The sequence below is a fragment of the Seriola aureovittata genome, chromosome 15 (assembly GCF_021018895.1).
Source record: "Seriola aureovittata isolate HTS-2021-v1 ecotype China chromosome 15, ASM2101889v1, whole genome shotgun sequence".
NCBI classification, from domain to species: Eukaryota; Metazoa; Chordata; class Actinopteri; order Carangiformes; family Carangidae; genus Seriola; species Seriola aureovittata.
In genome coordinates this window covers 21,780,122-21,805,472 of record NC_079378.1, presented here as the reverse complement: position 1 = coordinate 21,805,472, position 25,351 = coordinate 21,780,122, and the positions used below count along the sequence as shown (strand labels likewise).

Here is a 25,351-nt window from a genome sequence, read left to right as displayed (position 1 = left end):
TATAAAGTTTCCTCAATACTGTAATTGACTTTGTACTTGAGCATTGTTCTCTAATTATTTGTAAGTAACTAGTTAAATTAAGTATTTTAGGTTAACAACTATGTTGTGCTTGACATGAAGTCATGTGTTACTGTAAACTGCCTGTAAACTGTAAACCACAAGGGTGGAGACTTTCGTGATGACTTAGCTGATAAGCAAGCATATCTATAGAGAGAGAGTCATGTGCTTTGAGGACTTTTTCTTTATGTATTTTAGTTTTATGTTAAAAAAAAAAATCTAAAATGTATATAAAATACAAATTTTTACTGTGATTGTGTACATACCTTACCTATACTGTCTTTGGTATGTCTTTGAGGTGCTACATACTCTGCATGAAACTACATGCCCCCCTAACCCCAAAGAAACTAATTAGGTCTGTGACTGAATGGGAGTCAATATAGAATGGCAGTAGATTTGTGTCATTACTGGCATCCAGTGGGGAATTGTTGCCATGTTTATTTGGCCTACAGGCCTCTTCCAGGAAAGCCTTGTCAGCTTCAGTACCTGGCAACAGTCTTATGACTCAATCAGGTGTGGCACTGGTGGTGTAAAGACTGAATGCACCACTCCTGAAGATCATTATTTTCATTAAACCACATCCTATTGAAGTGATGTTTCTATTAATTTTTTTATTTAATGTAACTATTTAATGTGTAATGACCTTAGTTGAACCCCTGCACCTCCCAACAGCCACATGCTCCAGCACATCAGCACGTACCCACTCATTATCGCTTAATGACAGAAGGAAGTTTAATCAGGCACATGTTCACACATCATTGGAGAACCATTATATTAATCACTACATTTACTAAGGATAAAATATATGCATGACATGCTTGAAAAGGATGCAGAGGACCTGTAGGATTTTCTCTCATCAAATGGGAATACATATTCACATTTGTGTCAAAGTGATGGTAGAATCTTGACGCAATCTTTTTTTAGAACATATCTTTGACAGCCAAAGCATCCCACTGCTCCCTCCTATCTGAGAATGAAGACTTGTGGGAAAATGGCAGGGAAATTCTCACTCCTCCTTACTTGACATTAATGGCTGACACAGACTGTTAATGCCGCCAGCATAGCAAGCACTACCATGGTTACCTGTGTGGAAACCAAGTCATTAGGGACTTTAACTCCTCCCATCCCTCATCCCTCTCTCTCTCTCTCTCAAGCATCATAAACATGTTTACTAATACTAATACTGCAAAAGAATGAATGTAACGACAACTTATTTATTCTACAAAAATAAAAACAAGGCCTGGTAGTCCTTTGTGAAAATCATGTGAACCGAATGTTTTTCTCTCTGTCATATACAGATTGTCATGATGCCATACATGCAAGTAATCAAATTGTTTGAATATTCCAATATACTTGCATGTAATGTCAGTGCACTGACAATGTAACTCCAAATAATCATATTCATCTAATACTCACCCGCTGGCTGCCATGATTTTGTGTTCCATCAGGGACTGATGGTGCAGCGAGGGGAGGAGAAAGACAGAGCCACAGAGGAATTGGTCTCTGAATCCACCCTGAACAGTGAGTTAGTATCATCTCAAAGAGAAACATGCACGTCCAATGTGGTCGTTAAATATAGGGTTGATATTCTGATCTGTGAAAAATGAGTTGGATGCTCTCCATCTGGGTGGCTGCGGCTCTGCTGGCTCTCTGTAGGGGACAAAACACTGTGTACGAAGGTAGGCCTCTATGCAGATGACGCATTAACATGTAATTGATGTGTTACCACAACAGATTATGGTGTTTATGAGAATTTTCATTTTCTAGTTTTACCTACAGTTTGTTTTTAACATTTGAATGTCACAAATGATTGATGTTTTATACTTTATGAGCAAATCAAAATCAAGGAGGATTGTTAGTGACAAACTCAAAATGTAAACTCTGATGTCATTATGCAGCCATACACTAACTACCAAGGATTATTATCCAACAACAAAATTGACAAAATACATTTTACTCCAGGAAATGGTCCGTCTTTATCCGGCTACCATCTATGTATTCACAATGAGACGAGGATGGTGAGTTTCCTGGCGATGCATAAGGTCCCCTACACTGCGACAAAGCCTTGTGGCGGCTGGCTTCTCTGGAAGACATGTACAGTCACACTTTACCGGATGATCTATCAGACTGAGTACAAGACGGCGATGGAGCAAGTTACCAAGTGCTGCGATGGCTACGTACAAGTCGGTCGTTACTGTGCCCTGTGTGAGTGTACTGCACATCATTTATCTCTGGGTTTGAAGATGATAGAAGAGCAGAAATTGTTCTGTTTGCTCTTGGATTTGAATTTTCTTTGTGTAAGAAATATTTGATGATATAACATCAACGCTGTGCGCAGCAGACAGACAGCCCAGATGCAATCAGCATGACCTTTAAGTGTGTGGTGCTGTGTGCAAGACACCAGATGGAAGCGCAGAAAATGCACTGCTACAAATGTCTTGCTGCTAATATATGGCCTGTAACATGTTATTTCCTTTGAATGAAGCTGTAAACAGGAGTGGGGAGTTCATTGCCAAACCAGGCTCCTGTCCAACTGCAGATGGACTGTATCCCGGATCTGAAGACTGTGAGTGGGACATGGACTGCCCAGGCTGGCAAAAATGCTGCCAGAGATTGGGTCGCTGTTTCTGCAGTCATCCTGCAAGTTAGTATACATCCTGAGTTGTTTTTATTTGTTATTTAACTGCTAATCTGGTTTCTTAAGTAAAGTCACGTGCTCTTATTAAAGGGTCCTTTCACCCAAATATTAAAAAATCATGTTTGTTAACGTGAGTCTTTTTAAGTTTTGCTGTGCAACTGTAACTAAAATGACATTTACAGCATAATAGCTCAAGTTAAAATGTAGTATAACAATAGTGCAAGTAGTGAGGAGTTATAAAGTTGATGACCTAAAGTGTGACTTAGTAATATTGGTTACACATAAGCCACTATAAGCTGCTGGTCATATCAGTCCAGGTATGGCTGAGTGTATTGAACTGACAAAGGTATGTGAAAACCGATTAGAACACATTCTCTTGTTTTTTTGTTTTTTTTAATACTAAAAGTACCTCTACTGTTACTTTATTAATTTTTCTAAATGTCACTTTCCATTCTTTTATCTCAAAGCCACTGCAAATAAACCCACACATTACTACACACTAGGTGGGGGAATGGGTTACATGTTTTTTCTTTTTGCTGAAGAGTGTATTAATGTTTTTTGGAAGAGCAGGGATGATCTTTTGAAGTTTATCTTCACTATTCTGTGTCTGTTTAATTTCAAATGTGAAATTTGGTGGATATTTTCTTAAATTCTTCATGCATATTAAGTTTTTATGATCAAACGAGTTGTACCAAGTTCATTATATTTTATGAGGGGGCAGGTTGTTGCAGTTTTTTTCCAAGTGATGGAGAGGGTCCAAATTTTTAAGGTTCGGTTTTTCAGACAGCTCCTGAAACCACAAGGTTAAAGTGTTTTCTTTGTGATTTGGATGAATTGACCCTTTTAATTTAACTTTCAGACTCAACTAATTACTCTGAGAAAGGAGGATCCCGTTTGAACGCAACAGTGACAGTGAAGACAGATTACCAGCAGCTGAAGTCGAAGGATAAAGGACTTCTGAATCACACACGATTACTACAAGCAATGGTTACTACTAATACTAATGTTAATACTACTACTGCAATTAAGACTTCTGCTGCTACTGTATATAGAGCGACTACACTAAGGCCATTGACCAATTATTGTCACTATTAATGTCGTGATACTCTGATAATTCTGTTTCTTGGAAAATTAAAATATAGAAGAAATACCAAGTCTCATCTGGAGTTAGGCTAATTTTTCACTAAATTCACACTAATTATTTTTTGTGTCTGTATCACAAATAGGTGACAGGAGCTTTGCAGTCTGATGAAGTTTCAGTGTATTACCTCAGCTCGTGGCCTGTGCATCCATACAGAACTGCTACCTCACTGCTGATCGACTGCAACGTTACTCTGTCACTGTACAATGTCACATCAAAGCTGCATCTTCTTCTCAAAAACATAGAGGAGGTGTCATCTGTAACTGTGGAAGGTGAGGAGACACAATTATCTGTCTCTGTGAGGCTATTGGGGCTTTTTTTCTTTTTTCTTTTTCAGAGAAATTACATTCTTGTAGAGTTTTGAGGATGATTCATTCTGCAAAGAACACAGTGTTCAGGAAAGAATTACTCAGTCGCACCACAGTTTCCTTCTCCCACCACTTCTATTTGAGTGACAGTCATATGTGGGATGTTTCCTGCAAAAGCGGAAAATAACACCAGAGCGAGTGCACACACACACACACACACACACACACACACAAACACACACACATGCAGACATTAATCATGAACCACTCATACTTGTTACATTTGCACAAAAGTCACATTAACTTCACTCGTTCAAACATACATCAATTTGCCTTCAAAATGTTCTCACAGATAATTAATTTCCTTCTCTACAATTAAGATAGTGTGCTTTGATTTTTTTTGACACATCTGAATTACATAGCCTTTACATGTAAGATACAAAGAAGACAAGTGAGTCAAGTTCAGTTCATACATTGATTGTGTTTGAAGTATTTTTACCTGAAACCTTTACAGTAGATAAGTGTGTCACTAAATTCATCATCTAAATGTCTTTCCCTATAAATTATGTTTTAGGGGTATTGTTTATTTTCACAAACATACATGTTACTTTAAATTTTTCACATTACATCTTGTAAAATATTACTCGTTATAGAAACACAACCCTAATTCAACAAAATACAGTCCAGACCACAGGTATTTGGACAGTTACATGTTTCCCTTTTGGTTTCTCAGGCTCTGAGCTTCAGCACAATATTACATATTACATGAAAGTGCCAAGTCTCACCTTTAATCAGAGTAGGTTCACATCAATACTGAAAGAACTGTGTGGGAGATTTACCCCCTTTAAAGCACAGTGCCCAAAGTGTAGCGGTTCAGATGTAATTGGACCCATGGATAGAAAATATTTCTTGGGCAGCTTTGTGTGATTTCAACCTCGGTTCATGCACAGACGAGCTCATGTGGTTCAGAGCTGACTGAGAATGGAGAGTTGCCATTTAGATTGCGGTCAACAGTTGGGTACTTTCTAAAAAGCAGGTGAGCATGGGTGAAAACCGGGAAAATGGCTAACAAGCTGGTACACAGAGGGGCACAGGCTTTATGGTTGACCAGAAAATCAGTTGCATTGTGTAGAAAATAGTAATGTTTCCTTGTCAACAATCAAGAGAAGACTCCATGACCAAAACCTCGGAGGATTCAGCGCAAGGTGCAGACACCCTGCTAAGACTCAAAGACAGAAAGACCAGGCTGCAGTTCACAAAAAAAAAAAAGAAATCAACCTCTATCAAAATGATGGAAAGAGAAAAGTGTGGAGAGAGTTAATGACCCAAATCCACCACCTCATCTGTCAAACATGGCTCCAGTGGAACTGACACACTGACATTTATTGATGATTTCACTGCTGATGGAAGCAACAGGATGAATACAGAGGTTCACGGGAGCGTTCTGTGCTGTGATTCAGCCAAATGAGCTTGAGCCGAGTTAGTCATCTGATCTCAGTCTGATTAAGCTGCAGTCCACCTGCTAAAGACCAGACCCAGACTAAGACAGAGACAGGACCTCAGTAATTCACTGCAAAGGATTTTACACAAAATATTAAATATGATGGTTTTATTTGACTTTGTGTGTATCTGCCCAGTTACTTTTGAACCCCTAAACTATCTCCCACACAGTTCTTTCTCTATTGCTGAGACTTGTTTCTTTAATGCAGTATCCATGATTTTATCACATTGAATGTGCTGAAGCTCAGAGCCCGAAGAACAAACGGTGCAAACTTTACGGTCTGAACTGTACATGTTATTGTAATTCCAATTCAAACCTCTTCATATGTCTGTATCTCTAACTGCAGATGTAGATGAGTGTGAGGAGTCTGCTCTCTATCAGTGCTCCCCTCATGCAGACTGTGACAACACGGTGGGCTCCTATCAGTGTACCTGCCGCCAAGGATATATTGATGTTGATCCTAGCAACCCTGGAGCCCATTGTACAGGTGAAACTGTGTGTGTGTGTGTGTGTGGTTGTGTGTGTGGATAAATGATTGATTTCCATCACATTCTGTGAGGTACGTCATCTTCGTGGTTTAGGAATTCATAACATGATAAACGGACTGCACGAATATAGCGCTTTTATAGTCTTAGCGTCCACTCAAAGCACTTTACACTACAAGCCACATACGCTTTTCTATCACACACACACACTCACACACAGATGATACATCGGGGGCAATTCAGGTTTCAGTATCTTGCCCAAGGAAACTTCGACGGCGGGAATCGAATCATTGAATTTCCGACAGTGGCCCCCCAGCCCATCGATCCATGCCACAGATATTGTGCTTATAATTGTATATCCACATGTGTATATACACAGCACCACTAATACAGAATGTGGAGATTGCATCCTGCCTTACTTTTATCTGAGACTTCAAGTTAGAGTCATCATTTAATAACATGACATGGAGGGAACAAGGTAAAAGAGATCCAGTCATATTAGGAGAAGATGTTGCTAATCCCAGAAATACAGTGATAGGCTTTCCCACATCGAATACAAGAAACTCCTTTTCTGACAAAGACTACAAGCAGGAGACACTTCATCAAAGAGTTTTTCACAATTGTGTGCAGAGCAAGATCAGAGCTGAAGATAGAGAACCAAAGAGTGAGCTGGAATAAGTTTGCGTGGGATTTGCCTTCACTTTCTTATCAGGATCACATCATAGCAAAAGGTCCTCAGCTTCTCAGTCTTGCTAAAAGGTGAAGCTGGGTGAAAGTTAATCACCTTCACTGACGACTGTGTGAACAAGAAAACTTCACCTCGAGGCAGATTTCTCATATTTTTACACACAGAGGCACTAAAGCTTAACTTGATTTCAACATTGTTCTCTGTCCTTTCTTCCTAGCTGACGTCAGGTTGCGGACCACAGCAGAGACCCCCGTGACCTACCTGCCACCCATGAACACAACTTACACCCCAACTTCCAACACCACACAGGACCCTGCAGACATCAGCACCACGGGTGTCTTCAACTCCTCTGAGATCAGCATGACCACAGCTCTGAGCAACACCAGCTCTGTCCCTTATAATTCATCACATGCTCCGCTGTGGACAACGTCTGCTCCATCTACCAGCATGAGCTCAACTGTGGAGTTACTGCCGACAACCACATGCTGTAAGAAACCTTTCATTTCTACCTCAAGGCTGCGTAAGTAGGAAGTGTTGTGTCATGTTGGTGAATATGCTAATCTACAGACATATGTGGAAATCTGTTCCACAGTCAACAAAACACACATTTGCCAAACCAACTTTGGTCTTTATCTTTCAATTCTTTTCTCTTGTAAAACCAAAAAACACTGTTTGAAAACACAAGTGATAAAGTATAAATCTCACTTTTGTGTTGCTTGCCCTTCCTCTCCTCCTCTCCTCCTCCTCCCCCTTTCTTCTTCTTCTCTTAATTACAATGCATGGTAATGTGTTCTACTTAAGCAATATCACACAAGGGAGTGATGTACTGAATATCAGCACGGCTGTGATTCAGACATAGCTGGTGATGGTGTGATGCTTTTGTACAACAGTTCTACGAGCGCCATATTAGATAACAGTAATAAGAAATAACAGATTATGATTTGCTTGTTTATTTCATCATTTATTTGGCTACGCCAACACAAATAGTTCAGCAACTGGACAGGTACTGGACTGTTGCTAAGCAACACATAAACATTTGCCTGACCTGCAGCCTGCTCACTAGCTTGCTGCCTTGTCTACACATTACCTCAGGCCTGCTTCGTTTCTGCTCTTCTCTAATTTGTTGAGGTCGGCTGACGTCATATGAGCTCACCTGGAGGTGTGCACAACCAGACATAATTTAATTCAAATGTTATTTCTGGAAATATTTAAATCTTTGCAAAGTTTGTTACAATCTAAGCTAGATAACGACCATTAATTAATGGTGAATAGAACACCTATAGTTAAAGTCCCAGTCCTGTTGTACTTGGAACTAACTGTTGTATAAATCTTCCATCCACCACTGACACAGATTTGTTTATTATGTTATAACCATTATATATATTATATGTCCGAGGCTTAATCTCACCATGATTACCTGCTCTCTGAGGTTCCAATATCCTCCTTTAAGCTGTTTAACACAACCTACCTTCTGTATAATATAATGTCTCCCTTTAATGTCTGTATCCCATTCCTTCAGCCAGGCGTTAATTACGTCTGCTTTAATTAATGATTTCGCCTCTCCCCTACCGTGAGCTCCTTTTATCAGTTCGCTGTCATATACGTTCAGAGCCTTCTTTGCCAATGTATCTGATTGTTCATTACCTTAACACCCATATGAGCAGGGACTCAACAGAACTGCACTTCTATACCCATTTTTCATTATCTAAAAAGCATAAGTTATCATTTTTCGATTTGTCAGTCAGTCTGAAATGAAACCTTTTTAACCTTGTTAACATCCATACGGTGTTTTTTATATAATACACGCCATATGAGCGAAACACGCAGTCAATGCCATGACTGAGTATTTCCACCTTGAATTGCAGCGAACAGTCTCATAAAAACAGGTTCAGACAGCCAGGGTTTCATACATCACAAACCTAATGAACCAAACCTGTCAACTTGTGGGGATGGGCTTCCCATATCATATCGCCATAGCGTAGGCCTACCCCTGATACCCATTCTGCTACAGCAAAACAAGGGGTATCAGAGGGGAAACCAGGTGTAGCTAATTAGTGGTATTTTGCAAGCTAGCTGAGTTAGCTAAGTCAGAGCTGGTGATTGGACCAAGGTTTATCTAACATTACCACCACATTATTAGCTGTTTGATGATATAGTTCAAGGCTCATGTTATCTATAAGGCTTCTGTTACATTTCTAACGTTACATAAAATACATTACCATTCTGATACAGGTGACTCTGTGCAATGAGCTCTTCTTCGTCTTCAGTTCCCGGTTTGAACATGTATGGGTGAATTACTCCTATATTACCACTTGTCATTGTGTAGCCTACAGTAACTAGCAAAATAGAAAACTAGCATTGTGTTTGTATGTTTGATGAACAGAGTTAGAGCTGCAGGTGAGTGGCTGAAGAACGGGTGCAGATAGTGGCAAGGCTAATTTACATATTCGTAGAGCCACAAATACTAAATCAGGCGAAGGTGTAGAGTTAAGTCCAGCCCATTTTAAGACCATGAAGGGATTTTTTTCATGGGGAAAAAAAAAATCTAAACATGTAATTTTGAAGAAGAGAGATGAGTTTTTAGGGATCTAATCAAGGCCAGGAAAGGAACTTTAACATTAAATTCTGGTTTATATGGACCAGTTCCCACAGGCACATCATCTGGATTCTTTCAACCATGTGTATATATTGTCAAAAATCCATAGGATTGTCTTTGTGATAAGCCCCATTGATACACCCAGTTCAGGGCGGGAACGTTGCGCCTTTATTCCGCCTCGCCGTTCTGTATAAAAGGGGGATTGGAATTTGGGGTCATTGTTGCATTGTTGTTCCACCTTATGCCAGCAGCGGAGGTATTCACAGGGCTGGATCGACATCTGTGTGAAAGGTAAAGCTGGCATGCTGGGTAATGTGCCAACAGTGTTGTGTTACACATCACGCCTCTGATTCCTGAATGCCGGCATGCCACACACGGGGGCGGGATTGTGCCGGCTTGTTTGGTTCAGTGTAAACAAGCAAAGGCGGCTTAATACAGGAGGATCTCTGTATAAAAATGCTATTGGTTATCAGCCCCCAGTATCAGCCCCCAGCCCCTCATATCCACATGTATTCCTCATAGAGGTTTAAAGCTTCTTACCATGAGAATAACGTGTGTTCTTTTCATCAAACATAACCTTAAATATTTGAATCCTGGCACTGTGTCTAAAGGTCTGTAAACAACATATAACATGATTTAGAAAATGAAGCCTTGAAACCCCAGTTATGTGACCAACGTTCAACCATTCACATTTCTCCCTCTTTTACAGATTGCCCCATCATCTGCATATAATGAAGTTCTTCTATGTCTTTCCATCCATGAATATATTGTTAATCATATTGAAAAGAATAGGACTAATTATGTTTCTTGGGGTATTCCATCTTCTATTTTAATCTCACTGGACATATTTGATCCCACTTAAATCCTGAAAGTAAGATGTGAAAAAAACAAAAAATTATAATCAGATATGATCAGATCAAAGTCAAGTCTATTTTGACTAATCACACACAAACCCCTGTGTTTTTGTCCATACTGAAAACCTCATTCAAACATTCACAGTGTAGGTTGGAAAAGGTATGTGAAGCCCACGAGTAATGACATGACCAAAAGCTGACTGGAGTCAGGAGTTAGCAAACCTGTCGTCCAGACTGGAGGGTTTGGGTTAGAGCTGCCTGAAAAGAGATTATATATAAGATCAGTCCACAGTGAGTTCTGTGGTTATTTAGATGACTCTAAAGGCGCAATGCAGACACTCAGTGAGGTGAAAATGAGCCCCAGATATGGAGAACATAAGAGAGCTTGTCTGATGTTACTGCTGCCAAAAGATGTTCAACCAGTTAAATCAAGCAGTTTTACTTACTTTTTCCACCAGCACACTGTGAATGTTCAGTGGGTGTGCTCACTAAAGACACAAAAGATTATAATTGTTTGTGTGATATTAGCTTAAGCACATTGTTTGTCTACACTTGTGATTCAGATGAAGATCAGATCACGTTTTATCATCAATTGATGCAGAAAATCATTTAATTCCAACATATTTTTTTTCTTTCCTACCAATATCATTCATCCAAAACTGTTGCTATTCTCACCTGCTACGTATTTTAATAACCGCACATGTATTTATTCGACTGGGGCTCTTCTTTGGTTTTTCTGTTTTCCTGGGTAATAATCTTGTATCTTTGTAGTTTTCTCGCATCCTGGAAAAGCAGCACTTCTTTCTCCACAGCTGCAGCACTTCATTTTGCCATTTCCACTACATTTTCCATCTGACGATTCTCTCTGCACCATGAGCACCTGTCCTTTACTCTGCATTGTTCTGCTATATGAATCGTACGCTCACACTCGAAACATCTAAGTAGTGGCAGAAAATATTCTCTCACTAAATAACTGAACATACACCCAGCGAGAGTTTCTTCGTTCAGATGTTCTCAAAATGAAATAAGGTTTTCTCACCCTCCTTCTTACTAATGTACCTTTTAGCTGCAGCAGCTTTAACCTCCTTCTCTCTAAGTTCTGACACAAACGTCGACAGAGGAACACCAGATATTACTGCCCTCATTGGTACATATAGACCTGGAATGTGTGACTTGACTTTTTCTCCATTAATCATTTTCTTGTTCAAAATCTTTCTCTGTCGTTCTCAATCCTTTGCAAATATGAGTTTCTTCTGCTGTTCAAGTAATTAGCAAACTTAACTTTCCCAATCTCCTTCTGAATTGCCTTTGTGACTTCAACTGGATCCAAGTGACTAACTCAGTGATTTCTTTACCTTCATTATTTTGTTCTGTGCTATTTCTTGACACTACTTTAATTGTTGACTGTGTGTCATCAGAATCGTCACTTGAACCACTTCATCTTTCAGATTTAGCCTTTTTCCTCCGTTTCTGGTGGTGAACCTGTTGCCGCAGTTTCAGTTTTGAACGGTGGTCCTGAGAGCTCAACACACTGCAGCATAAGAAAACACATGCAAAGGCACAAACGTGCTGCAAATTCAATATTCTTTAATATTAGGATATAAGTTAATTTTGAACTTTAAAGTACTAGCGTGTAGGATTTAATGGCATCTAGTGGTGAGGTTGCAGAATGCCCCCTCTTTCCAGGCGTGAAGGAGAACCGACGGTGGCCTCGCTATAACCAGTGTTTGGTTTGTCCATTCTGGGCTTCTGTAGACACATGGTGGAGCAACATGGCGTGCTCCGTGGTAGAGGAGGCGCATATGAAGGGCTCATTCTAAGCTAATGAGAACACAATGATTCTTAATTTCAGCTTAATTTCAGGTGATGATACACTAATGAAAAGATGAATATTATATTCCATATCTGCCAATAGATCCCCCTTAAACCTACACACTGGTCCTTTAAAGATCCTGGAAGATGGATTTTGTAACTTTTGGAAAGTTACAATTCCGGTCATTGTGCTAAGCTAAGTGGCTGTTAACTATAGCCTTATATTTACCATATTGACGTGGGAGTTGTATCATTCTTTTCATGGAACTTTCTCAGTAAATGTGTAAACTGTTCCTTTAATCACCATGAACCAATGATAAACCTGCCCCTGTCTTTTCCCTCCTACCCACCACAACCTCTCAGCTCCTCCCAGCATCACCACCTTAACGTCATCTAACATCACCGGAACCTCCTTCTGTGTGTACTGGTCCAGCCAGTTTCAGTCAAACCAGACCTATCAGGTTGCTATAAGCAAGGGGTCAGAGGACATTCAGTTTTGGGAAACCAGTCAGACCATGATGGAGGTGAGGGGACTGCAGCCTGGGGTGCTGTACAATGTCACTGTCACGCCTTGTGCCTGCGGAAACCAAGGAGTCCCCCTGCGTATATCAGTCAGGACCGGTAAGAACCGAATGCTCCAGTAGCTTTTAGTTTTGGATCTTTAAAAAAAATCATATATCATATATATACATACCATATTTAGTCGTATTGTAGTATTGGAGGGTTAAATAAAAACCCTTCGTCACACAGCTGATGAATGCTGTGATGTAAATGGATAAATGAGAGCAGCATGTTTGTAAGTTGCGTTAAAAGAATCCATGTCTAACACTGTAGAGGGATGCTAGAACTAATGTTCCTTTTTTTGCTGCTGTTCTTTTTTTTTTTCCTTTTTCAACCCCTAATACTGAGTGCCAAATCAAATCACAAAAAAATTATGATTTTCCCTCACGCAAAGGAGATGTGACTTTTGCAGATTTTTTTCTTTTTTAAATAACTTTATTTCCTACCCCGGGGAGTAATGAGTAAAGTGATAAAATTTGTCCTTAATGTCTAATGCGTGATGAAGAAAAGACATTCTTTAACCAGTAGGCCCGAGGCTGGTGAGAAGGCTGACATTTAGTTGTGGAAAATGTGTTTATTGTACCAAGTAAGTCTTTTCTTTGTAGATGCTCAGACTCTTGACGTCACAGCTCGACTTACCAACATCCCTTTCACTGCTGACCTGCAGAACACCAGCAGTCAGGCCTACCAAAACCTCAGTGCGAGTATTATAGAGGAGGTAGGTCTGTTGCAAGGATTATCCACCGACAGAATGTGAGCTTTAAAAATGCATCATATCTCTGAGTGATTCTCTTTTTTATCATCAACAGATCTACCAGTCTCTGTCTCCAGAGATGAAGGCCATGGTGGATTCAGGCCAGGTGAGAATCGAGATCAGAGGCTTTTCACTGGGCAGTGTGGTGGTCAACTTCACCCTCATCTTCACCCCCAGTCAAAGCCAAGATGTTAGTGATGTGTCCACGGCTCTGCTGAACTCCCTGATGAACAGCTCCAAATACAGTGTGGATAGAAACAACACAAGCATACATGGTATGTCTTTTGTATTCTCTCTATTTTAAAGATAAAAGAAGAACTAAGGTGCTCTGTGAGTAACAAGTAACTTTCAGCAAAGCATTAGTTTAATTTTACATGTCAAGATTAGTTTAGATTTGTAATGGAGGATTAGTACTAATCAGTTTATGAAAACAGTTGTAGAATGTCTTATTTGTAGCAAGCTTTCCAAAGTATGGAAATAAACCCTGATGGTTATCCTGGCTTTGGCTTGAAGACTTGGATCTGTGGGCAGAAGTTACACTGAGGGTACACCAAATTATGCTGTTGAATTACATTGTGAGATTATGTATTTTGACCATTTTTTACATTTTCAAATGACTCATTAGACTGCAAACATGAACGTGCACAAAAATTGCTGGAGTATACCTTAAAGTGGCAACAACAATGATGCATTAGTGTTGCAAAAATAAGGACTGCACATTTTTTTGTTGGTCTTTTCTCCTTTCACTATTTTTACAGCCTGAAAATATTTTTTCTGGATGAAAAATAGTGAGACCTTACAGCTCTTTTTGCTTGAAACATGTGAGTTTCTTTCTATGTCTTGCCATAAAGTAGCGATCTTTTTTTGTGTCCAATAACAATCAAGAGATTTCTAAAATTCAAACAAGCATCAGACAAACTGAAATGTAGTGTAGAGGCTTTGTCATATCTGGAAACCAGGAACATACAAGCACAATACTAAAGTACACGGTGTCCTTGAGTGCCAAGAAAGGCGCCTTTAAATAAAATGTATTATTATTATTAAAGAACTAGATAAAAACTGTTTTACTGAGCCAAAATATTTTGTTTTTTATAGATTCTGATGAATGTTTGTCAGGGGAAAATGACTGTTCCCATTGGGCCACATGTACAAACACTTGGAGCTCTTACGGGTGTGTTTGCCTGGAGGGATTTACTGACAACAACCCAGGCAGACCTGGACGAGCCTGTCAAGGTAGGGTCTCACAGTGTGGAAGTGTTAGATTCATTTTTCACAGAATAACAGAATATCAATGCTTTTCATAACAAGAATATCTTGTCTTGTGCAGCAATTTCTACCTCGGAGACAATGGCACCATCAGCGACACCCACAATATCTTCTACAGTTACCACTACCCCTTTCTCTGTCATGTCACCCCCAAACAATGATCCAGCGTTAACCACTGTAACCACTACTCCTGGGATAATCACATTCACTATATCAATAAATGAAACGGTCTCGACTACCCATCCAACAACAATGACTACTGCCCCAACAACCACTACTACTGCCCCAACAACCACTACTACTGCCCCAACAACCACTACTACTCCCGCAACAACCATTACTACTGCCCCAACAACCATTATTACTGCCCCAACAACCACCACTACTGCCCTAACAACCACCACTTCTGCCTCAACAACCACCACTACTGCCCCAACAACCACCTCTTCTGCCCCAACAACCACCACTACTGCCCCAACAACCACCTCTTCTGCCCCAACAACCACCACTACTGCCTCAACAACCACCACTTCTGCCCCAACAACCACCACTACTGCCCCAACAACCACCACTACTGCCCCAACAACCACCACTACTGCCCCAACAACCACCACTACTGCCCCAACAACCACCACTTCTGCCCCAACAACCACCACAACTGACCCCACAATCAACACTACTGCCCCTACAGCAACCACTACTGCAATGACATACATGACTTCTACCCCTACAACCGTTACCAACCCGACAACCACCGTTACCAACCTGACAACCACCTTTACCACTGCTACATCTGCCATGAGAACTTCCACCAGTGTCTCTATGTTAAAGGGCATCTCAGTCCAGTGCAGGGTTGCTGCCATCACTGTGACGGTTGCCAAGGATTTTCTTCTGAACAACACAATCAGGGAAAGCGCCCTGTACTTGGGCTTGCAGGAATGTGGCGTCAATGGAGGCAATGACACCCATGTCCAGCTGACCGTGGGCTGGGACGATTGTGATACCAGGCTTGTACATGTGAGTTTTTTTTCTCTTCTGAAAGACTGATGCTCTTGGGAAACTTTACTTGTGCTTATGTAGATTCTATGCATGCCAACACTTTATCTCTACAACTGAAGTGCATTGACTCTGAAAAGAATTCAAACTGCTTCCAACATCTGGTGTTTTAGAATGAAACCTACTACACGGCATCTGTAACCCTGTTCAACACCATGGATCCATCCATCTCACCCAGTGGAACAGTGGAGGTGCCCAAAAAACAGCTGGAGGTTCCCATCATGTGTACCTACATGAAGAGCATGCTTATCTCCGCTGACTTTGGCTCCATGGGGTACGCTTCACTTGCTGCCATGATAACTTTAGCATTTTTCAAAATAGCCCTGGAGCTGCTGAAGCAGTTGACAAACATGCACATGAAGAAATCAGCAGTCACTGAAGTGCACTGAACTCACTGTCATGTTCATGAAGCTAGTTTGAGATGACTTTTTGTGACAGAAGATAGTAAACTGTGGCCATAAAGGGATGCACATGGTTAGCAACAATACCCTATGCTGTGGTATTCAAACCATGATTGATTGGTATTGGTATGGAAGTAACCATTTTAGCCAAATTATGAAACGTTATGTCAATAACATTTGACTAACCTAAATGAGTCAAGAATGTCGAAGTTACCTTAGCAAAAGTCTTCACAAGCTAAGACATTTCTTTAGTTGTAATGGTGCGACCTGATTTAGTAAATCATTAGTTTGAAACTAGTTAGTGGTTACTGAGGACCATACAGCCAAACTAAATAATAAATGAATGAATAGCTGGTGCATCACAGTCCAGTCTCCACTGGTTGCCTGGCATCTGGTTCCTGCCAAGAAATAGAACCAAATACTCATATTGTTTGCTGATTTCCCCTGTCTCCCCCTGGCTTTGTGCTAAGCTAACTGTCTGCTAGGTCTAATTACATATATTCCATACAGATGTGAGAGTAACCGTTTCATTTGACTCTTGGCGAGAAAGAGAATAGGTGGAAATCCCAGTAAGTCAAACTATTCTTTTAAAAATTATAGCTTTACTTTCAGGTTTGACTGAACACCCCAAAAACAATAATAATAATAAGTCAAGTATAATGGAGTGTGTTGTGGTTCTGGGTGTCACATAGTCAGCCCATAAACTGTAATTTACAGAAAAATATCCATCCATTCTTTTCCACACATCTTTATCTGACTTGTTTCATGTTGTAGTCGATAAACAACAACAACAAGTATAATCTGAAGAATATTTATAATTTTACTTGCTTTATAAAACTAAGAGTAAAATTGACGAGTTAATAAATCCAGTCACATTTTTTACAATGTGTTCCACTTGTATTTATGGCTGAATGTACTGTGTTATCTCCCATCTCCAGGTATAACATGATCAAAGATGTTATCACGGGCTTGGGGTCATTCCAGGTGACGGTGCAGCTGATGAACGGTACAGTGCCTCTACCCCACAACTACAGCATGTCCCCTGACGACGTGGTGGTGGTGGAGGTCAGCCTGAACACCTCCTCAGAGCAGATTAAAGTCATCATCAACAAGTGCTGGGCTACACCAACCCCAACTCCTGCAGACACCTACAGCTACACCTTCCTGGAGAACAGGTCTGCTTCTACCCACAGCACCATGTTCCTATCACTGTTGCTATTACTGTTAGGATTTCAGCTACCATACATGTACTCTTTCTCTCACTTTAATTACATATTTTATTACTAACATCACTATTACCACTACTTCAGAGAATCTCAGCCTTGGGACTGGGTCCCCACAGAGGGTCCTGGCAGACTTATAACATTTATGTATTATTTTATTTTAAAAAGTGTCAATATGTTATATGGGTTGTATGAACAGCTAAATTTTAGTTTATCCGTTGTCTCAAGATATCAAGTTAATTATTTTGTTGTCTTGGAATACAGTTGGTTTTTCATGATACCAGAATGATTAGCTTGAAAAAAAAAAAGATAACCAGATAATGATGGCTATCATGAGAAAACGACAATTAACCATCCATCTCTAGATAATGGGGGTAAAAATAAAAAATTACTTCCATAGCCAGTCTTGACTTCATTTTTTTCCATGAAATAAATGATGAGCTCTATTCATGCTTTTCAAAATAAGATACTAAGGTAACTGATTTTCAGATCTCCATAGCAACACTCTAACTGCTGGGTTGCTGGGTGGTCTTTGGGACCTAAAAATAGGGTCACGGGCTAAAAAAGGCTGAGAACATGTGCACCATTTCATGTGTTGTAATCTGCCTGATAAAGATTCTGTAATATTGTAGCCAGACTGCCCCATGCTCTAAACATAAAATTCAGTATTTAAGCTTATAAATAAATTCAATTATAACAATGCTATGTTGTTGTTCCCTTAAAGGCATAGATCAACATTTTGGGAAACATGCTTATTTCCTTTTTTTTGCTGAGAGTTATGAGAAGATTGATACCACTCTGTTACCTGTCTGTAAAATCTAAAGCTAAAAGGTGTTGGCTGTGGCTTTATATTTAAAGCTCAGCATAGAGAGTGGTAGCAGTGGGGAACAGCTGGCCTGGATCTGTCTGAAGGTCATAAAATCTACCTATCAGCACCTCTTCAGCTCAGTATGTAACACATTATGTTGTGTTTGTTTATTCCCTACAATCAGTATCAGTGACATAACATTAATAACTGTAGAGGATGTTGTTAGCGGAAGAAGCTGTTTACCCCTGTTTCCAGTTTTTATGCTAAGCTAAGCTAACCACCTCCTGGCTGTAGCATATTTAAAAAACATACTGTACGTGAGAGTGGTATTGATCTTGATTCGATTTCATTTCCTTGTCTCCTCAGCTGTCCGCTGAACATGTACACCAAAGTGTTGATGAACGGAAACTCCAGCACGTCCCGCGTGTCTGTGCAGATATTCTCCTTCGTCAACCTGAATGTGATCTACCTGCACTGCCAGGTCCACATCTGTGTGCAGATTGGATCAGATACCTGTGTGCCTGTGAGTGCATCCTTCTAAAAAATAATCATCAATCATCTTGCAGCTTTTATAGAGCGGATGAATCTATCGTTGACTTAAGCATCTAATTGCTTGAATGATCAAGATTAGAAGATGAAAGAAGAATTCTCTCCTTTATCATCTTTTCTTGTGTTTTCTTGCAGGACTGTTTTCAAAGAACAGCTCGATCTTCAAACACGATTGGTACAGCCTTTGGTTCCTCTGGACCTCTGCTCAGATCAGCTCTAAGTGAGTATCTCTCCAGAGAATAACAGTGTCTATTATAAAACATTTCACACTTCTCTTAATATGTGTGGTTCTGCTAGAAAAATAAATATTCTTAGCTGAAGTAACAATGACTCTCCAGCTAGTACTCTACTACTGGCTACTGGCTAGTTTTAATAGTAGAAGAGCTGTTCAAGTCCTCTTCATAAACATGAGTGTCTCTTTATTTTCTAAACGGGCTGTTTAGCTGATGAATTATAGCAGCAGTGCTCCTGTCTCTATCATCAGTCTGGTGGAGAGGCAAGCTTAAGTAGCTTGATGGAAAATACACATTCAAAAACCTTGAACATGATAAAACATATTTGAGATTTTTGGGTATTGAGGTATTGATAAACTCGTGAGACTCATGGTTTAATTGAAAATTTGAAAATTTGAAAGGTTTTGTTTTCACCAAACTAGTCAAACTGTCTTTCCTATTATGTTTATGTTTATGTTTATGTTATGTCCTATTATGTTATTTATTGACTTTTCCAATCCCTCGTCAGATAAATCCTCATGTTTTCCTGTTTACTGCATCTTTACTGATTTTACTGCTTTCACCTGACTCATGTTCTTGCAGCATTCTTGGAGGAGGAATACAACACCCTTCATATAGTTGGCTTCTCCTGTCTTGGAGTCGGTCTGACGCTCATCTTCATTATCGGTTTTGTGTGCCTTTTCTACTGCCAAAGGAATCGCATTGGACACTACAACTTCAGCGTCAAACCCAAGGAGGAGAACTTCACCTACCTTGTCTTCAACACCTAGGGGTGCAGCAGCACCCCCCAACCAAAGTCACAGGATTGGAAAATTGCAACAGCAGATAAATTCAGCAGGCTTTTACCGTGCAGTTGCCACTGGGTGTCACTGTTGCATCATTCACGCATTAGTTCGCACCAAATATTGCAAGTCTTTGCACATGAAACAATGAAGTACAGATATTTACATTTCACCTGCCCATCAATATGTATTTAAAATATTAAAATGATAGAGTTGTTGCATGTTTGTCAAATATAGATACTACAAATATTTTAGAAATATTTATTATTTTATTAAATAACATACCATCAATACTATGATTTGTTACACATCTTAAAAGTCAGATGTTCTCATCTATATTTTGGCTTTAGATGTGAACAAAACATTTCACAATAAGAAACAAGAGATGTGGTAACGGAGAGGAAAGTTTGAAATTGAAATAATGTGCTCAGAGAACATTTTACTTAAGCTGTAATGTTAACTTGTAATTGCACTGTAATAGTTTGTATAAATGATCATGTTCATGTCGTGCACTATTTGTTACACATCTGAAATATTCATGCTATTCTTACTTGTACAAACTCTTAATATGTGCTCCATGTGCTGACAATAAACATGTTGTGTATGAACACTGACACTTGGGGGCGTTAGTGGCTCAGTTCTTCAGCTGTAAAACACAATGCAAAATGGCTTCCTGCATGCACAGAGACACAATGTTTACAGTGTTTACAGAGGACAGGAAAAGGTATCAGACGATATGAAAAGAAATTTTTTAAAACGTCTTCATTGGTTGATTGGTCCTTGAGGGGAACGGCGGTGTCATGTCCTGCCTTTAATCAGATCAGTGGTTACTGAAAAAGATCTTTCACAGCTCAGCAGAGCTGAAGAGGAGGGTCCAGCTTTTCCCTGCACTTCCCATAATCCCACATTGTTGACTACAGGGTCATAAATGCAGCTCCTGGATCGACAGTGAGGGGCTGAATACTAAACAGGAGAGGCTTTCTCTTTGAGAGGAAGTCCCTGGAGACCTGTGGTGAAGGAGGGTTTACCACCATCTGGAGGGCTGTAAATGCTCCGCCTCCTAATTAACCCATTCTATCTCACTGCCCGAGACCTGGCAACCTGTCTCTATGGCAACAGCCCCAGTGCAGGGATGGAGGGAATGATGGATGGAGAGAGGGAGGGAGGGAGAGCTATAGCGATCAAAGGGAGAGAAAGAGCGGGGAACTGTTTCAGTTCAAAAGTGTGAAATCAGCTGAAATGTGCCTTTATTATTGATTAAACAGCTTCTGTGTTCAGATGTGGAGATGCAAGTGTATGTGCTGCTGTTAATCTACAACTGATGGCCTTGAATTGGCTTTTAAAAACAGCAGTGTGTGGGTGTTTCATAATTTACAACCCTCACATACACACACACACACACACACACACACACACACACACACACACACACACACAAACAACTAGCCCCAATCCCCATTGTTAAATACAGAAAACAAGTGTCTAGGGAGTGATTCCCTCAGCCCCTGGGGATCAGGGGTGTTTGCTGGAGGAGAAATGAGTTTTCACACTCTGCATGTCTGTGTTCCGGGAAGCAGCAGAGCCACAGCCCTCTTAATGGCCGCAAAATGATCCGTCTCTACAGGCCTACCTCTTTCCTCCCCCTCCTCCTCTCATCCATCTCTTTTTCTGTTCATCCAGGTCAGGGCGGCTCTGAGACACAGTCATTCATCATAGTTTATAGTCCATATGTGCATGTGTGTGTGTGTGTGTGTGTACGTGTATGTGCGTGTGCAGGATAAGCAGGGATCTCCAAAGACTCCCACACACACAGGTCATAACTAATTAAAGATCCTGACTGTGTTTTTATAGACCACCTCAGGACGTTCCTCCCAGTACCCGAGCAGTGTAATGGATTGTGATCTTCAAACATGAGCAGTGTAATTTCACTGTCTGGAGAAAATCTCAGTCACCTGCTGTGTGACTTTTACTTGTCAGTCAATGAATCATTAGTACTCTCAAGTGGTGGAATAAACACATTTACTCAAGTACTGAACTTAAATGACTGACTAAAACACCATGTAACTTTCACTAGCAATTCATTCTTAGTTGGAAGAGACTTGAGACCTGAGACCTTTCAAATCAGTTATACCTCGACCAACTACAAAAGTAAAACGCTTTCTACACATTGATGCATCAACATGATAATCTACAATCACCAAGCTTTTTATTACACACACACACACACACACACACACACACACACACACACACACACACACACACACATGTACACCTGCTTATTCAGGCGATAATGCAACCAACTAACGATGTGGCAGCAGTGCGATGCATAAACTACATGCAGATCCAGGTCAGGAGCTTCAGTCATTGTTCATGTCAAACATCAGAATGAAGGAAAAAAACGCGTATGATTTCTGCTCAGGCAGCAGATGGTAGTTTCACAATTTGACATCAACAACATGAATCCATGGACCCAACCTGCTTTGTGTCAACAGTCCAGGCTGCTGCTGCTGCTGGTGGTGTAATGGTGTGGGGAACGTTTTCTTCTTAATACCAGTCAGTCATGGTTTGAATGTCACAGTCTATCTACAGAGTATTGTTGCTGATCATGTTCATCCCTTCATGGCCACAGTTTACCATCCTCTGATGGCTACTTCCAGCAGGGAGTTGGTGGTCCGCACTCGTTGCGTCTGAAAACAGCTGATTTTTTACAGCCACTAACATGTTTCTCAATACTTTCCAATACTTTTTCTTGGTGGTCGTCGGCACTACAGCAGTCAATGTGGATTTACCCTCGGATCATCTTCAGTCACTCAAACTAAACCACAACTAACTTACACATAAACACATACTATTGTCAAATCTTTCAAATTTATCATAAGAAATGAATAATCATTTTTATTTATTTATAAGATATAAAAAAAGAAATTTAAAAATGCAAACACTTCTAACTGGGACACTGAGCACATTTGTTTCACCTCCTTTCCCCTTCATTGCTTCTCTTCCAATCAGAGGGAGGTTTACAGCCAATCCCAGGTTGGTGCCACTTTTCCTTTCACCTTGCTGTCCCTTCCTGAACCCAACAGAGGAATTCTTCTCCTCACTGAGGTGGAAAGTTTATGACAATAAACCACCTGATCAAATGTCCCTCTTGGACGTGATGATTCCTGGATGTCAGGTCATATTTGCGGGAGATTTCCAGGGATTGATCAGACTGCAAAGATTCTTCACCAGGAGTATTGCAGGTGAGCACATGAGTGAGATATGTGTGGGGATGTTGTGTTTCTATCCTATACAAACATGTAGTGATTATGTTTAGTATTTAGAATTACTTCATGCAAAAATGTAAAAAAGCCTGTGGAAACACATCAACTCTTTCTCTTGTGATGCAATTTCTGCATGTCAGTAAAGAAACTGTGAAAAGGTGGATTCAGTGTAGAACAATGTGTGTTACCAGTTGTTAAAAACATATAGTGTCATGGCAAAACTAACAGACAGAAATGCAGTATAGATCTTCTGGAACAGACTGTCCCTCTGGTGTTTCTCAGGTATAAACACTGTAACACAACAGAAGTGATGGTGGTCTGCTCTCAGCACAGTCCTCTGAGTTTTGAATTATTTGTGAGTGTTGCATCAAGATGGCTGACTTGCTGATTAAGACTGACAGTTTGAGTGTTGCTTCCCCTCCCCCGCAGCTTGTTAAAGACAATAGTCTGTCAGTGCACAGTTACACAAATCCCAAACATCTCCAGCACCAACGCACGTCATGACGAGACTCCATCACTGAATGTTGCATTTGCACGTCGTGTGTACATTTGTGCGCATGTGAATATAGTTGCATACATTGTCACGTACAGCAGAAAGGAGAGGAGTGCAGCCTAATGAGGAGTAAAATGAGCTGTGACAACGAAACAGCTTATCTACAATAAAACCTCAAACCAGGCACTTCACTGAGTCCCCCTCCCTCCCCTCCGCCCTGTCTCCTCATCGCTCTGCCTCTCTCTTACATGCTGAAGTGTAAGACATGAATAAAATATGAATACCTGCCTTAATGGGGCGCTCAAAAAGGTTGCCAAAAATGGCCTCCAAAAATGCTGCTTGTGCTTTTTAAGGAAAGAAAATAATCCATCGCTCTTTTCATTTTGTTGTTGGTTAGGGTTTCTGACAGGAAGTGCAAGGCAACTGGTTCCCTAGTTTTGTCCAGACTCATGGTTGAATAAGCAGAGTAGTTTGATAATGGACAAGTTCTAGTTCCTGACTTGTCTCACTGTCTTTTGTTGGATGATGTTGGATCTGGAGTGTTGCCTTTAATACCATTTTCTAATGTATGTAAATATAATAATACCCACATTAGTGTTTAAATAGCACATCACAATATAATTTAATCAGTTTGTATGTCCCATCGAAGCCAGTTATGAAAATATCAGCACTAGTTAAAGGTCCATGGTTCTAATAACTGGATCTATATTGAGCAGGATAAATTCATGTGCATTTCATTGTCTTTGAGATTTAACTTGCAGGAAAAGAGGTCCTTATGTGGTGTGATGACTCTGAGGTTGATATCTTGCTCTAAGAAAACTGACCCTCCCCTGAACGCATCTTGGCGTTCGCTTGTTGACTGGTGCAAGGGTCTCCACCCTGTCCACTCCCTCCCTGACCCGGACCAGCAGGCCTAATTTTCAATCTCCCCTGAGCCTCTGGCACCACCACAGCATCTCTACATCGACCGGACCGCCACAGCTCCACGGGCTGCAGCGGCTTTCCTGTACCTGATGACCTGGTGCTTTCTCTAAAATTACCAAATTATCGCAGCTTCCACCAGCTTCTCCCACCAGCTTCTCCCAGGTTGTGGTCAGTTCTGTTTAGTTCTGTTCTTATCATCAAACCATTCCACACATCCTTTTCAGTAATAACATAACGTTCTTCTTGTTGTTGCTTGACGTTGTCCGATATTTTGTAATTTGTCGAGAATTTTTAGTTGTACTGAACAAGTACATATAAAGTTTTCTGTTTTATTTTGCTACCTGCTTATTAACAGTTAATTTCCCTCCAAAAGGTAAAAATTAAAAGTCCAAGACTCTTCTTGGAAAGCCACTAAAAGGAACTAGTCTTATAGTGTTATTATCCTGACACTGACACATAAAACCATCTGGGTGGAGGAATGGTTGAATGGTATGTGCAATAACTCCAAGTAATAACTTCCTACAACACTGTCAGACTCATGATGGATAGTTTAAAACAAATGGATCATAATCTATGCAGCAGAAGCAGAAATCTTGTCTTTGTTATTCGACACGCTCCTCTTCCTCGTTAAAACCTGCGTTGATACAACGCCAGCGGTTCGGTCAGAGATTCAGGTGTGTGTTATTCTAGTAGCAGCTGATGAAGCCTTGAGCAGAGAGGATGAACGGGTCACACAGGTCTGGTAAGCTCACTGCTTTCAAACTCCAAACTTATAGATATTTTTACTTCTCAAACTTGTAGTCTTCAGACCCAACTGATGCTGACTCGAGTGACATCACTTGAGGACATTTATCAGACGTCACCACACAGCTCCCTTCAGAGACACGAAACGCTTTAGTAGTGCTCCCCACGCCTGGAAACAGACGTTGATGCGGATTGTCACTGGAGTTCCTTT

At 40.4% G+C, this 25,351-nt stretch overlaps 1 protein-coding gene across 1 annotated transcript; it reads left to right on the top strand.

Annotated features, from left to right (window-relative positions):
• The first annotated feature begins 12 nt into the window (after positions 1-12).
• umodl1 (uromodulin-like 1) lies at positions 13-20,329 on the top strand. Its single transcript, XM_056396611.1, has 17 exons — positions 13-1,736; positions 2,020-2,262; positions 2,543-2,701; positions 3,555-3,682; positions 3,922-4,108; positions 5,992-6,132; positions 7,036-7,305; positions 12,444-12,701; positions 13,247-13,359; positions 13,451-13,670; positions 14,491-14,628; positions 14,723-15,678; positions 15,831-15,991; positions 17,057-17,293; positions 18,516-18,672; positions 18,834-18,918; positions 19,514-20,329. Exons 1-17 carry the CDS (start codon positions 1,661-1,663, stop codon positions 19,699-19,701), a joined length of 3,717 nt encoding a protein of 1,238 aa, XP_056252586.1. The 5' UTR covers positions 13-1,660; the 3' UTR covers positions 19,702-20,329.
• The last annotated feature ends 5,022 nt before the right edge of the window (positions 20,330-25,351 follow it).